Source organism: Lemur catta, chromosome 25, assembly GCF_020740605.2.
Source record: "Lemur catta isolate mLemCat1 chromosome 25, mLemCat1.pri, whole genome shotgun sequence".
Lineage (NCBI taxonomy): Eukaryota > Metazoa > Chordata > Mammalia > Primates > Lemuridae > Lemur > Lemur catta.
The window spans coordinates 7,825,741-7,841,915 of record NC_059152.1 but is presented as its reverse complement, the minus strand read 5'-3'; the positions used below and the strand labels follow the sequence as shown (position 1 = coordinate 7,841,915).

The 16,175-nt window shown below is 38.1% G+C and overlaps 1 protein-coding gene across 1 annotated transcript in view; it reads right to left on the bottom strand.

Annotated features, from left to right (window-relative positions):
* MAP3K21 (mitogen-activated protein kinase kinase kinase 21) overlaps window positions 1-16,175 on the bottom strand; it is a 50,086-nt gene that overhangs the window by 16,114 nt on the left and 17,797 nt on the right. The window contains exons 3-5 of the mRNA XM_045537014.1: window positions 11,954-12,102; window positions 10,582-10,757; window positions 1,700-1,940 (exon numbers count right to left, since the gene is read on the bottom strand). Of these exons, the coding sequence (XP_045392970.1) occupies window positions 1,700-1,940; window positions 10,582-10,757; window positions 11,954-12,102 (566 nt within the window). The remainder of the gene's footprint in view (window positions 1-1,699; window positions 1,941-10,581; window positions 10,758-11,953; window positions 12,103-16,175) is intronic.

The window sequence follows — 16,175 nt, the reverse complement described above, 5'->3', positions numbered from 1 at the left end:
TGTGTAACTAAAATGTCTCCTCTATTCTCAGTAATAAAGAAGTCCAAATAGTATAATCTAGAAGTAAACGGAACCTGGCAAAAACAGTCAAATACATTGAGTCTGCTTTGAATAATTTCAAGGTATTAGCCAAAGAACGTTTGAGAAGAAAAGCAAGAGTGAAAATTTGACCCCAGGAATCCTAAGATATTTTATTTAATCACTCTACCATTGCAATGATTTAACTGTTTTCTGCCAAGTTTATTTCCCTTTCTATCAGATTCTTATTCCCCGCCACCTCCTCCAAAGTTTCCTAAGGGAAACAATAAATATTAAATTACAATAACATAATCAAAACACAGATGCAAGAAAGCTGATAGAGCTGAGAACTGAAGAATCTAGTGCCTCTCTGAATTTTTCTATCATCTATGCCTGAAAGCAGAAACGACATAGATAAAATAGTCTGTTTTTTAAATTATGGCTGGCTGGTACCTAAGACAGTTCAGCAGTCCTCCAAACAACCCTCCTGCTAAGAGCAAACATGAGAGGAGAATATGGAAAAGTACCACCCTCACCCCCAGAGAGGCTGAATGTAAAATGTATAAGGACCTATTCTCACCTCACCAAACCAAATGATCAATGATGTATGAAGGTATACTGGATGCTCATGACTGCCACAAACTAGCAATTTTCTGAACAATTGAGGATATCTGTAATAACCTAAAATGTCACAGTGTGCTGCAAGCCTTCCAGTATTTTGTAATATAAGTATTTTACAAGACAATTTGTACACACTTGATATAAAACAAAACTGTTATTGTTATTTAAATCAAATTTCCATGCCATTAACAGACGCCTTAGAAAAACACTAGCATCCATAAAAAGCACTCTAACACATAATACATACATGCATAAATATATATATATATATATTTAATACATATTCCATAAAAGTACAGTCTGTTCTTGTCACCATCCTACCCTGGTAGTAGAAAAAATCACAAAATACAGTGGGGGTATTTGGTTTGCCCTTAAACCAAATATAATACATAATATTAAAGAGTTTAATTCAGTGAATTAATACATGTTGGCTGTTTTCTATTCCTTTAGTTTCTCCTAACACATTGCTAAAAGGATTTAGTAATCCTTTTATGCTATTGTCACAATGTTTAAAAAATGTTTTTAAAAGCTCCCCAAGATATACAGGTACATTTTTGTGCCTCAAGGACTTTAGACTCTTGGATGAAAGCAGGAATTCACTGAAGCACTTGATACATTTTGTTGAATGTATTAGCGTCCCCAAATGAACTCCGATACCAGATGGCATTATAGATCCTTGTGAAAGCAATGAACTTAATGATAAAATACCAACAGTTTTATGGCTCTGGACTTTCACAATAACATGTGATGCTGATAACTTGCAATCAGCTAAAAGAGAGGTTCTGCTTTGATTTCAAAAGGAATAAATCACCTAATTCATTAATACGAAAGTATACTGAGAACTAAACACTCACAGTGCAGTGAACTGCAATGTAGTCCTTATGCTGTTTCCTACATGAAAACTCTTTGGTCATTGCATTAGGACCATGATTTTAAGCCACAACTGGAGATACTAACTCACTCACAATCCCATTTCCCCAGCTCTCTCCCAGTTCTGATGAAATTAGGAAGCTGATTAAAAGGATGACACACACAAATCTTTAAAAAACAAGAATCATACCTGAAGGTAAACTGATTCGATGGCCATCTTTGAGCTTTAAACGACTTCTCTTAAACTTCCCTTTCCTCTTCTTCACCTTGGGCTTCTCCTGGTTTAACTGGAATATCAGAATGTTAAGTTCCCGCTCCAGCACGTCGATCTCCCGCTCTGCAAGTTGCTGTTCACGCCGCTTTAGCAACTCTTCCTGAGATTTCTGCTGCAGAGCCGCTCGAGTCAGCTCCTCCTCCCGGGACCGCAGCTCCTACCGCAGAGATGCACATGTATGAGAATCATTCCGTGCAGGAAGAATGACATTGCGGGTCTGTTACACTGCACTCGCACCCCTCAGCTGCTGCATTCTGGTGCACAGAGAGAAATTCCCTCCTCCCCAGCATATTACTAACTTACATGGAAAGCAAAGCCTTTCCACGGGCTTCATTCTCCTCTGTTAGTTTTAGGATCCTAAAACAGGCACCACACATTTTTCACACCTGACTTTTAACATTTTGCTCTCTCTTCATCACCTGACACATAAAATGCACATTTAACACACAGCAACGAAGTGCAGATGCGAATGACCCATTTTTAAATAAAGCCAAAAGTTAAAGCTCGATTGATGAAAAGAATAATTATTCTAGTTACAAAAGACTGCAATTCAGACTTCTTTACAGAGCCAGTTCTGTAAGGTATTACGAGTCTGCTTAAAGAATCAAACATCTTGGTGGCACTATTAAGGGACACTGGAACAAAGCTAACGAATGTGTTGGGAGTCCATTGAAGGCCTGTCGGAAATGAAAATAAGACACCTTTAAAATTATAAGCCAAAGGAAAATATATTCAGTATACAAAGAACTTTTTAAGATCCCACCGAAGTACGGAAAGTATCACTTTATAACAGATCTCATGAGTTAGCTAATAAAAATTCTTCTGTCATGATGCTTACTGATAAACTTCCTCTTAGTTTTGCATTTTGAATCACTGAACTTCTGAGAAACAGAAAATCTGTGAATTAAAAATACTTTTATTCCTATTGGGAAAAAAATTACTCGACAGTAAAACAGAGAACTCTACAAAGTTTTAAAACTGTATCCCCATTTTTATTTCATTTCTACCAAGTGTTCTGTTCTTTACCAGAGACATAAATATTCCTTTTAGTGCTGAACTACTTTCTATTCTAAATTACCCTGTTAGGAAATCAAGCACTCACATAGAAAGCAAGGCATCGGTAAGCTTTTATTTACACTGCTCCAGACAAATTTAATCTTAGAACACCCTGATACTACAATCTTTGTAAGAAACTGTAGATGCCTTCTCAAGTAGAGCTTTGGGCCATGAGCTCTGAGAACGGTGAGGATTGTGCAAACATTTCCTTCTTTATTCAAGCAGACCACACTTTGAATACTGACCCATGAAGAAACACTGTAAGATGAAGGCTCCTGGAAGAAATTAGAGCCAAACCGTGGGACTAGAATGCCGACTCAAACCTACTAATGCCCTGGACTCCTTACAGATGGACTCAAAGAGTAATTTGAATCTGTCAGTATAATTATCATAAAAGTAAATAAACACAGAAGACCAACTTCCCACAAATAAACAGGACAATATCAAGAAGAGATCGGGGAGTGAGTGCTCATAACAGAGAAATGTATTTATTCAGATCAAAATAATTCTGAATTTATGGTAATTCTACTAAAGTAGACTGAAATTCAGCTTTGAAACTTTCTTTAAATTTATCTTTTTCTAAGCAAATTGCATAAGCAAAACTTCAGGAGAAATGATTTATTTTACACCAATTGATATTCAGGTAATATGTATCAGTTGGTTTGTATTTATAGAGCAGATTGGTATTTCTTCATTACACTGTAATACTATGTATTACTTGAAAAGAAAAAAAAAAGTTACATGTTAAAAACTCTGTAATCCATTTTTTTAACTGATAACTTTTGTCCAAATTGCACATTTTACTGTAGTGTATTTGGGGACAGTGGATAATTTCCAGTCAACTTTCAATTTCTAACTCATTACTGTCTACCTTTTTAAGATATTACTTTTCAGTGGTGCTGATATCAATCCAACTAGCTATTGTTAAATGAGATTGCACGGGAAAGAGATAACGGTAGCAAACTCAATTAGGCTGTGTGTTACCACTACAGTAATTGGGTAAAAAAACACTTTTAATCCCATGTCCCAACCTAAAATTCCCTTGCAACAACTTTACAAATAAAAAAAAAAAATCACTTCTCTAAGACTTTCATAAGAGAAAAAAACTAAGATCGAAGAAGAGAAGGCAGTAAAAGCAATTTTCCTTCTGAAGGAACTTTGAAACATTCCAAAGTAAATTTTTAAAAAGGTCTGAGGTATTAGAAGAACCCTTTTGAATACTTTGAAATTACGAAGCACACAAAAAGAATTCTTTCGGCTGATGAGATTGCCAGCAGTAATATTTATTTAATTGCTTGGCACAAGCCACTCTGGTAATGGCAAATCCAGATTTCGGGCAGTGGATGTTAATCATTAACAATGACCTGCCTTCACGGTGGGTCAAAGACAGGTGCATGCACAGAACACACAAAGAGACACACAGAGATAAGAGCCCAGGAATTTAGGGAGGACCTGGTATCTGTGGAGGCTACAGTTTACTGAGTAACACGGACCACAGCCAAGTTACTGACCATTAATTCCAAGTCTGACGCCTCCTACTTTAAGCAATCAGTCAACAAGAAAGGGAGATAGAGCACGTAAACTGTGTTTTTTTACTCCATCAAAAAAAGATGTAATTACTTTAAGCAAAAAAAAAAAAAAAGTATCATATATTCTTTTAATTGTAAACCAAATGGCTCACAAAATACCATAAATGCTGCATTTCAAGGAGCAATGCACAAAAATCAAATAAAAAGAAAAAACAGACACCACAACAGGATAGCTCAAAAATCAATTTAAAAAAACACCACCCCAAAACAAAGAAAGTACTATAAGCCGCAAAATGGAGAAAGAACTGATATCCACTCTTGAAGCCTGCTTTTATTTTTATACCACATATAATAAGTACTTACTGGAAATGCCTATATCCTCTAGTTTCATAAATAATTATCAATGATTAGAAATAAATAAAATAGGTTAAAATAATAGCAATTAATTGTTAATTCCATCACTTCCAAAGTTTACATTCTGTGATTGGAAGCTTCATTTTGTTCTCAAAGTCTTCTGCTCTGCAAAATATTTTTCATTTTTGTAATTAATAAACATCTGATTTTAGAATTCCCGAGAACAATTTGGAGAAGTGTAAAACTTTTAAAACTCAGAGTCTTTCCCCTATCATTTTAAGTCAACAGAGTGTATTAAAGTTTCCAAGAAACATATCAATGGTATCACTGATAGGAATCCGTCAAAGAACGGTAGGATTTAAAACATAATCCAGTCTGTGCTTTCCCAGCCTGAGTCCTTGGAGCCCGGTTTCCCCCTGCCTGGCCAGGGAATGGGGGGAGTCTGAGCCAGCCAGCTTCTGCCGAAGTCACCACTTTTATTTTTTCTGGAGTTAACACTTACTGAGCACTTAGTAAGTATGAGGCTCTGCTCTGAGCACTCTGCATACGTGACTCAAGCCTCACACCACCCCTGCGGGAGACAGCTGTATCTGTGACCATTCTAATGCTGAGGAAGTACAGCAAGTGACAAAACCTGAGGCCACACAGCCAGGACACAGCAGAGCTCGAAGGCCAACCAGGCTGTCTGGATCAGAGTTATTGGTTTTAAGCACTACACTAGATTGCTATAGATTCTGGCACTCGGAAAAGGCTTCCTATGAGAAAAAAAGGGTTGGAGGTGGGGTCTACCATATTTTTCAGCATCCCATATAGACATTCCGTTTGAGTCCCTCCAGGGAGGGAAGCTGACAGCTGATGAGGTAGTGTATCTCCCCGCTAGACAGCTCGAAGGGCTAGATGGTTGTTGATTTGGAGACCAGATTTCAATCCCTGGAGCATTCACCAGAGATCCTACTTCCAAGTTCTGGAATAACTTGCAATTCCTTTCTTCCCCTGTCTACCTGAAAGTGCTCCCAGTACTAAAGGGCAGTTCCTGCATTCCCCACCCCGCTCTGTGCTGTCTCTGTTCTTCCCATCCTGTGCTCAGATGTCCGGGTTCCCTGCCTTCACCTCCACCCTCCCTGGAAGGCCTCTCAGAACATGGAGCTCACAGTCAGACGGAACTCTGTGGGCATGATTGGGACAGGGAAAAATGGGATTCCTATGTCTTGCTTATGAACTCTATGTATTTATTAGTGATGTCATGGTCTTAGGTTGCATTTACCTGTTTTATTTATATATGTGTGTGTGTGTGTGTGTGTGTATTTTTTTTTGAGACAGGGTCTCACTCCGTCACTCAGGCTAGAGTGCAGTGGCGCTATCATAGCTCACTACAACCTTGAACTCTCAAGCTCAAGTGATCCTCCTGCATCAACCTCCCAAGTGGCTGGGACTACAGGTGTGCACTACCACGTGGGCCCAGCTAATTTTTTTATTTTTGGTAGAGACGGGGTCTCACTATGTTGCCCAGACTGGTCTGAAACTCCTGGCCTCAGGCAATCCTCCCACCTCAGCCTCCCAAAGTGCTGAGATTACAGACAGTGAGCCACTGTACTTGGCCTGTTTTAGATTTTTAAGCTTACAAAATACTGAAAAATCTAAGAGAATGGATTACTTATATATCTAGTTTTTTTTTAAAAGTGACTTTAGCAGCTTACATTTATCTTTCTAACCATGACTTTTAATCATTTTAAATTATGAAATATTTAAAATACTCTATAATTAGAGGGAATGACAAATACTAATGCCCTCACCATCAATACTTAATAGATGCTAAATTTTTACCATCTCTGGTTTAGGTCGGTCAAAGCCCCATGTGCACCACACTCTAATCCAATCTCCTCCCTTTTCAGATCTGCCCTTCGTAAGTTGGTGGGCATCCTTCCTCAGCCTGTACTTTTAGCCTTTTTATACACTTGAATGGTATTGTTTTCTGTTTTATAAATTTATACAAATGGTATATAATGTAACTATTCCTCTGCCACTCAGTTTTTTTCCACCCAGGATTATGTTTAGATTTATTCACATGGGAACATGTTGCTAGAGTTCATTCATTTTAACTGCAGCAGCTCCTCAAATAATGTTTCATTCCACATTGTTTCGTTGTAACATGGATGATGAAACCAATCAATTCCTAGTTGGGGCCGCAGTCTGGGTGGAGGTTGCATGTTCTCCCACACAGGTTTCCTCTCACATCTCAAGATGTGCTCGTTGGGTTCACTGGTTCTGGTCTGAGTGTGGATGTGGGTGCAAATGTACCCTGCAGCGGGATGGCGTCCTGCCCAGGGCTGCTTCCTGCCTTGCGCCCTGAGCTGCTGGGATGGGCTCTAGCCACTCCTGACCCTGAACTTAAATAACTGAGTCAGTAATTTCCTTCCTTGTTTTTATTAATCTTTTAAAAATGTATATATAGCTCACATTGATTTCAATGCTTACTATTAGAAGTGTTTTAGTCTTTACTTAAAAGTTTGCTAGATGTCCTTGGGACCAGAAATATTCCATAGGTACTTAACTCTTGTTTTGGTCAATTAGCCTAGGATAAAATCATTTTGTTCTATGTTGTTTTGCTTAAAGTCACAGTTTCTAAGAACCTATTGACAATGTCAGGTGAGGACTTACTATATTGTACCGATTCCCATTGTATGAATATACAATAGTTTAGGCATCTATTCCCTTATTAATGGATATTGAGGTTGTTTCTAGCTTTTCACTATGACAAACACTGCTTAAGTGAACAATCTTAACCATGTTTCTTTGTGCATGTGTGTGTGTGTTTCTCAATAATCTATAACCAGAAGTTAAACAGCTCAGTTATATGCCTCTTTTATATCATAAGATTCATAAGGATGTATATACTTTTAAATTGAGTATTCACTTAAAACCATAATAATAATGATTTAGATAATTGCTAATATCTCTCAACTATTAAAATACGTATCAGGAGCATATTAACAGACTGTACTTAGTTTTATTGTATGTACTTATTTAATGCTTGCCGAGTGCTGAGGACTGTGTTCAATGGTGTAGATGCAAATGAATAAGAATGTAACAGCACAGCTCATGAATTTACTATCTAACAGAAAAGGCGGAGCAAGAACAAGTAAACAAGCAAAGATTAATCGAGTACGACATGCTGCCGGGATAAGGGAAGCACAGTTTATCCAGCACAGTGGAGTAAGGGAGGGAGCCATCAGGAACTGGGAATGGAGGGGCCACCACTCATGGGGTGGGGGCAGAAGCTAGGGAGGGAAGCAGGTTCTCAACAGAGACGAACACGTGGAAAGGCCACAAATCAGGAGCGTGACATCAATGGAACTGGGAGAAATTCAGTACGGCCGGGGACAGAGGCAGTGGAAAAGTGAGGCCAAGTGTGCAAGGAGACAGGAAGTGACTCAGGAAAAGAAGCGGGCTATGGGAGCAAAGCTGGTCACGTGCATTTTATAAGGAGGGGACATGTCAGGGGAGCGAGGCAGGATGCACAGTGCCCAGTCAGGATGACGCGGCCACAGTGCTGGTGGGGACAGTAGGATCAGGTGGGGAATCGCCACCGATGGTCTTTGTCACACAGAGGACCACAGGAAACACAGCCAGAGACCCTTGAGACTGGGCACCTGGGAGAACAGTGATCCCATCATCACAAATAAGGAAGAGAATGAGGGATGGCAGAGGGGCCGTGAGGAGGAGGTTCTGACTCAGTGTCCGGCTCGAAAGTGTTGCCAAGACACTACATCGAGCCCCTTTTTGAAACCTGTCAACAAGGTCCAAATCACTAGCCTGGCAATCAAAGGACCATTCAAGCGTACAGACTGCCATATCCAATCTCTAAATCCTAAAATTCCGGCACTTTCCCCAGGACACAGCACATATTCCATATATGTTTCCTGAAAAAAGTATGTAACACTGAAACTCAACAATTTCCCCATAGACGTGTTCTTAAATCATTTTGTGGTTTTTTTTTGACAATAATGTGTATTTTCGGGAATGCCTATGACATACCTTGTGTTAATTTCCAATTTAGCAGGGTAACAGAAGATACTTGAAAATAGAGTCTGGGCGCATAATGTCTTAGTATCATGCACAGTATTACGTACATTAGCTCAGGAAATGATTATGCATATATGTAAACCACAACTTGTTATGCCCTCATTTGTGTTTTCTTCTGGACTTAGGCTGGCTACTGGCCTTCAGTGTCATAGTCACTATGAAAGCCCGCAGATACAGCACACAAGTCATGGTAGCTTAATCCTGGGGAAATGACTCTTAGCTATACTATAATTCCATGCTTCAACATCATAAATTGGCATAAGCAAATGGGACTCCTTATTTAAGCAAAGCAATATCCGTTTACTCAAAAAGAATTTTATTATTTTAGCATCCCAAGTGTATGCGTTATAAAAATTCCTTCCTGGAAGTTTATATGACTTTATAAAGAGTGTCAATAATTTACAACGTTATACTTTTAACCAAGACATTTACTGCATGTACAACAGAAGAACTTAAACTATTGAACAAGCTTACCCTTCTGATAACCAAAAAATGCTCAAGTATTACAAAAATATCTTTAAAAAAAAATACTACTGTTGTAGCACAGAGCCACGTTTTGAATTTGGAGTTCTTCATTGCTTATCTATTTATCTATCTACCTACCTACCTACCTACCTATTTATTTAGAGACAGAGTTTCACTCTGTCACCCTAGCTACAGTTGTAGTGGTATCATCATAGCTCACTGCAAACTCAAACGCCTGGGCTCAAGCGATCCTCCTGCCTCGGCCTCCCAGGTAGTGGGACTACAGGTGCATGATACCACACCTGGCTAATTTTTCTATTTTTTGTAGACATGGGGTCTTGCTCTTGCTCAGGCTGGTCTCAAACTCCCGACATCAAGTGATCCTCCCACCTCGGCTTCCCAGAATGCCTTCATTTGTCACCATCTGAAAGAGACTATACCATGCTAACTCAACTCACTTCCCAACTAGTCTGCCTTCCAATGAGGGGTGTGTTTACTTCTCCTATTTCACCTCATCTGCAGTATTAATAACATAACTGCAGTCTCTGTATGTTTATATGCTTATTTGTTTCCTTCTTAAAATGTATAAGCTAAGCACAGCTTCACTCACGTTAAAGAGTTCAAAATGTGCATTTTCCTGGTTTCTCCAACAAAGCACTGGCCTTGGAAATAAGAGGGGGGTGAACATGGAAGAACTAGCATAACAGAGAGGCTTTCAAACATATCAAAACAACTTGTAGACCTTGTACAAATTCTGATTTGCACAAACCAACTATATATAAAAAGACATCTTTGTGGCAGTTAAACATGGACCAAGTAGTATATAATTAGTTATTACTAAGGAATTGCTGTTAATTTTTTAAAAATAATAATGGCAAGAAAGTTGTTTTTAAAAATTCTTACCAATTAGAGATGTATACTGAAGCATTTATGGGTAAAATGATACAAATCTAGGATTTGATTTAAAATGCTCCAGTTAAAAAATGACAATGGAGAAAAGAGAACAAAAAAGATAAAATTATAACAATTATGGAAGCTGGTTAATGCATATAATGGATTTATTATGTTATTCTCTCTCCTTTTTTTTTTACATTTAAAAATACCCCTAATAAAAGGTATTTCCTCCAATTATACATTTTGAGTATACATCTGTTTTGTTTTTGTTTTGTTTTTAACCTGAAGGGAAAGCAAGAATCAAAAAAATACTGATATCTGAAAATATTTTATAATCATGGCAACAGTACTTTTGGCTCATACTTCCCCAATCTTCGTCAATGGAGTATATTACGCGATTAAAAATCTCTCTCTCACCTTTTCCTTCGTTCTTAACTCATCGAACATTTGTTGAATTTCCAGTTTCCAGTCATCTTGCATGGAATGAAAAGACTCTTGAGGCATTTCCGTCATCACTGCCCCTTCAATAGCGGTCAGCTGTTCCAGAATTAAGGCAAACGATGGACGAATGTGAGGGTCTTGTTCCCAGCATTCTGAAATAAGTAAGAATCACATTAATCCCACCTCACAGCCTGGCTCAGATTACCTCCAAGCCATCAGAATATCTAAGAAATGTTTTACACTCAAATGTATTTCAACTTAACATTTGTCATTCTAAACCAGAAGCCTATGTGTATAGTGTCTGCTCCTGAAGATTTTAAGAATCTATTGATAATATTTTGAATAATTTATTTTACAGTGTCCATGCCAGGAGCATGCATAATAATTACTATAAGATAAGGCTACTGTTGTCTATATTATACCACATTTAATAGACGGATGTGTATTTCCCATAGCTTTCCATGAACTCTGTGTTTCAGGGGCCTAAGCCACCATGACCAGATGATCCACTGATACAAAGTCATATAACTCAACCCAAGAAAACCAACATCTCTAAAATGTTACAATCTAATGAAGTAAGGTGACTTGCTGCTTACAAGAAGAGTTGGGTAACATTTTTTTTTTTTTTTTTTTGGAGATAGGTTCTTGCTCAGTTGCCCAGGCTGGAGTGCAGTGGCATCAACATAGCTCACTGCAACCTGAAACTCCTGGGCTCAAGCAATTCTTCTGCCTCAGCCTCCCGAGTAGCTGGGACTGCAGGCATGCGCCACCATGACTGGCTAATTTTTTTATTTTTTGTAGAGACGGGGTCTCGCTCTTGCTCAAGCTGGTCTTAAACTCCTGGCCTCAAGTGATCCTCCCAGCTCGGCCTCCCGAAGTGCTAGGATTACAGGTGTGAGCCACACCATTGGCTGAGGTAACAATTTTTAAAAGATAAGGATCAAATAGACAAGGTCACGACATGCTGGTTAAGACTGTAAAGCATTTTTGATCATCAAGTCACCTTTAAAACAGCATATTTGGAGCCAATTCAATACTGCGTTTGAACTCTACTAGTGTACTTGGTGGAAACTTTATTACCACTCAGTTGAGTTTTATACATAAATGAGTCACCGATAAAACTGGATTGTTTTTCTATTACTTTCTCATCAAAACTTTCTCTGATGTTTTAGATCAGAGACTAGGTTTCTAATTCTTAAAACAGTATGGTTACTTAAAAGTAATGGAAAATCAGAATCACAGAAATTGCTTTTTTGGTTAAAAAAATGAGGAGGTTCTAACAAGCGATTCTCCTTGCACACCAACCCCCCTCCCCCCAGACACACAAAAACAAAGGCTGCACGAATACCTTTCATGAGCTTGGCGAATGGCTCAGGGCAAGTGGATGGAATTGGCAAAGTGAGCTTATTGACTGCTACCCCGTAAGCCACAGCGAGGCCATCGATGCCCCGATAGGGGACTTCTCCCGTGAGCAGCTCCCACAGCAGAACTCCATAGCTAGAAAGCAAGGTTTGCACGACGTTCAGTGGGATAAATGGCATCCTTTCCTTCCAACACAGCTAGTGGGACAAACATATCAGCACCTTCATCCAGCTCCTAACATGAACCTCTCTCTCACCCAAGGCCAAGGTCAGAGGTGGAGTCTTCCCGTTAACAACTCAAACACATGCAAATCAAGTGTGCGTTCATTATAGGATTTAAAACTACCTAATGAAGAGGAAAGCTTCAGAGTAGTACATAACTGAATCAATCCGAGCCCGGAACGAGGTCACACTTTTAAGAGTAATGTGGTTGTTTTCCTGTCTCCCCTCCTACCTCCTTCCACCCCCAACTTAAATAAAACCTCTCGAGGATTGTTAGGGTACTGAGAGCCCAGCCCCACAGAAATCTCATGCCATGCACCACAGGACTGAGATGGAATCATGTTGATTAATGGTGTTTAGATAGTTTTTTGAAATTGTTTGTCTTCCGGCTTCTCTCTTTATATTTCAGGAGATGAGTTACTAAGGTTTTCACCGTATTGCTGAACAGTAACAGGTGAAATGTTTAGGTTACATATATTGCCTTTGCCCCACCCGAGTCAGAGCTACAAGCGTGCCTGTCCCCAAGACAGTGTGCACCGCACCCATCAGGTGTGAATATACCCGTCCCCTCCTCCCCCTCCCACCTGCCAGACACCAGATGAATGTTACTTCCATACGTGAACATAAGTGTTTATCAATTAGTATGAACTTGATGGTGAATACATGTGGTGCTGATTTTTAATGAACTCTCCTATAAAATAATAGTGCTATCTGTTCTACCATCTCAAAACACTGTTTTATTTAAATAAAACCATATATAATATATAGAAAGTAGCAATTATAAAATAAACAGTGCTATAACTGTTAGCTATTAAGTTGAAATCAATATTTTTCAAAGCTTATCTGGGTTTTTTGATAATTTCTTTACAATTATCTAATATTATGGTTCATTAGAAGAAGCACCTTCACAACTTCAAGAACAAGTAGACTTAACTTACAGACCACTCAACCAAAATCATCTCAGAGCAGGGGACCAAAAAATTCTTACACAGAATCATTGAAAATTGTCTAAATTCAAAGAAATTCTCACGAACAAACAACAAAACTAAAACTAAGAATAACAACAATATAACTTTGTTTCTTGAAGTTTCAGGGAATGAATAATCCAGGATAGGTCATTTTTCTAGAGAGAAGAGGACTTATCCTATGAAAAATCAATGTGAAAAAATGGAACTATTTTCGACGGAACTATTTCTCAGTGTCGTACATATTTTTCTGTTCTCTGAAAGTGGATGGTACATTGAAACCCTCTCCTGAGAACTCAAGGAGCATCGGGGCTGTGGTCCCAGGAGCTACAGATCTCAGTGCTGGACCCAGAGTCTGTTTCTTACTAGTTTTACAACTCTGAGCCAATCTCCTAACTTCTCAGTGGTTTGCCTACCTAATCTATAAAACCAGGGTAAGGGTAAGAGCTGTAAAAATTAGATGACAATATCTAAGTGCATTCATTGGACAGAAGGGAGGGGAAGAGAAAGTGATCAGGAAATACACAATCACCAGTCCTTAGCACTGCAAGGTAAAGCGATGATTTTTGAATGAAATTATTTTTATGGGAATATTATAAAAAGAGATGCTACAGCAATGGCATGTGTACTTCAGAGAGATGATATTCCCTGCCCCTATCCATTGTGACAACCTACAATACGCTTTCACATAGGAACATGTTCTGGGGTGTGAGGGATGTTTGGCCCTAAAACTAGGTGGCTTAGTCCTTTTCATAGTACAGTCAGCCCTCCACATCCCTGGATTCAAACAACCACGGACTGAAAATATTCAGGAAAAAAATAATAAAAGCAATATGATAAAAAATAATACATAATTTTAAAAATGCAGTATAACTATTACCACAGCATTTACATTGTAGTAGGTATTACAAGTAATCTAGAGACGACAAAGTATATGAGAGGGTGTGTGTAGGTTACATGCAAATACTATAGCATCTTATATCAGGGACTTGAGCTAATCAAAGAGGGGTGAGGGATGCCAAGCTGGTAACAGTAAAAAATGGCAGCTGAAAGCAAAAGGTGGCAGGAAGAAAAACACATTAAATAGAGTTGTCCCTTGGTATCCTCTGCTTTTAATGAAAATCAGATCATCAAGCTTTGTAAAGAAATAGACTTTTTGAGAGGTTACCTCTCCAATGAGTTTATGTACTTGAAGACCCATATCTAGGGGATGGTTTTAGAAGCTTTTTTTTTGGCTTACTTCCTGGTTTTCCTCTCTGTTTACAATAGATACAAAAGACCAGGTTGCCATAAAGCAGGATTGTACAGCATCCATCTTCCTTGTAATTATATAGCTTATAACAGAAGCACACAAAATGAAATCGTTACAGTTTTAAGATACATTATTTTGAATGTAAAATTGATTTATGATATATTTTAATTGTTTTTTTCATGTCTTGAAGTATAATTTGTTAAAAGGATAGCCCATTTCACTTCTATAATTTCATATTTTCATACAGTTAGAAAATTACTATAATTAAATCAATGAAAACACAGTTAATGCTTTATAAAAACACACATGCTCAGACTCCACCAGAAGAGAGTCTAATTCATTAAAGTATGAGGCTCAAGCATTTGTATATTTCAAACTGGCCCTAAAACACTACAGAGTCCCTGGCCCAAGCAAATCAGCAAGAGAAAAATAAAACAACCCCATAAAAAAGTGGGCAAAAGACATGAACAGAAGCCTTTTCAGAAGAAGATAAAGTAATGCCCAATAAACATGAAAAAAATGCTCAATGTCACTAATCGTCAGGGAAATGCAAATCAAAACCACAATGAAACATCATCTAATCCCAGTGAGAATGGCTTTTATCAAAAAGTACCAAAACAATAGATGCTGGCATGGATGCAGAGAGAAAGGAACACTTATACACTGTTGGTGGGACTGCAAACTAGTGCAACCTTTACGGAAAACAGTATTACAAAAGTGGAACTACCATTTGATCTACCAACCCCACTACTGGGTATTTACCCAAAGGAAAAAAAAGTCATTTTATCAAAAAGACACTTACACTAGAATGTTTATTGCAGCAAAATTCACAATTGCAAAGATATGGAATCAACCCAAGTGCCCATCAGTACATGAGTGGATTAATAAAATGTGGTACATGTATACCATGGAGTATTACTCAGCCATAAAAAAATTAATTAATACCTTTTGCAACAATCTGGATGGAACTGGAGACCATTCTCTTAGGTGAAGTATCATAATGATGGAAAAACAAACACCACATGTACTCACTATTAAATTGGAACTAACCGATCAGCACTCACGTGCACAGAGGCAAGCAAAACTCAATGGAAATCGTGCAGGTGGGAGAGGAGAGAAGAGGATGGGTAAAATCATACCTAACAGGAAAATGCACAATATCTGAGTGATGGGCACACTTATAACTTTGATTCAAGCAGTACAAAAGCAATCCATGTAACCAAAACATTTGTACTCCTATAATATTCTGGAAAAAAAAAAAAAAGAAGATAAAGAGGAAAATCATGAATATGCCTCTCTCCCAAAGATGATAACCATTGTTGATCTTCGGTTTATGTAAACATAGTTGTAAATATGTGTATGTACAATGTGACACAAACTATTTTATAAGCCATTCAAACTATTTTCAGTTAAAAGTATTTTATAAATCTGTTTTCATGTCAATACATCATCATTTTCCATTACCATGTGGAATTCTACTGTTTAAATTTAACATACTGTATTTAATAAGTTACCCATTAATGGGGATTTGAGACAGTTAAAAAAAGTTATAGGTGGAACAATCGAATCATATTTTAAATGCGGAGGATAAGCTTTAAATGTAAAGTAATTTTATGCAACTTTTACTGAGGGGTCTCTACCGCTAACTTCACGTGTGAATTTGAGGCAGTAACTTCTAGTGCCTCCAAAGATTAAAAGGAAAAAAACAATTTTTTTGCTCATGAATTTGGAAGCCAAACAGATCTGTGTTCAAATAGAGATTCTGCCACT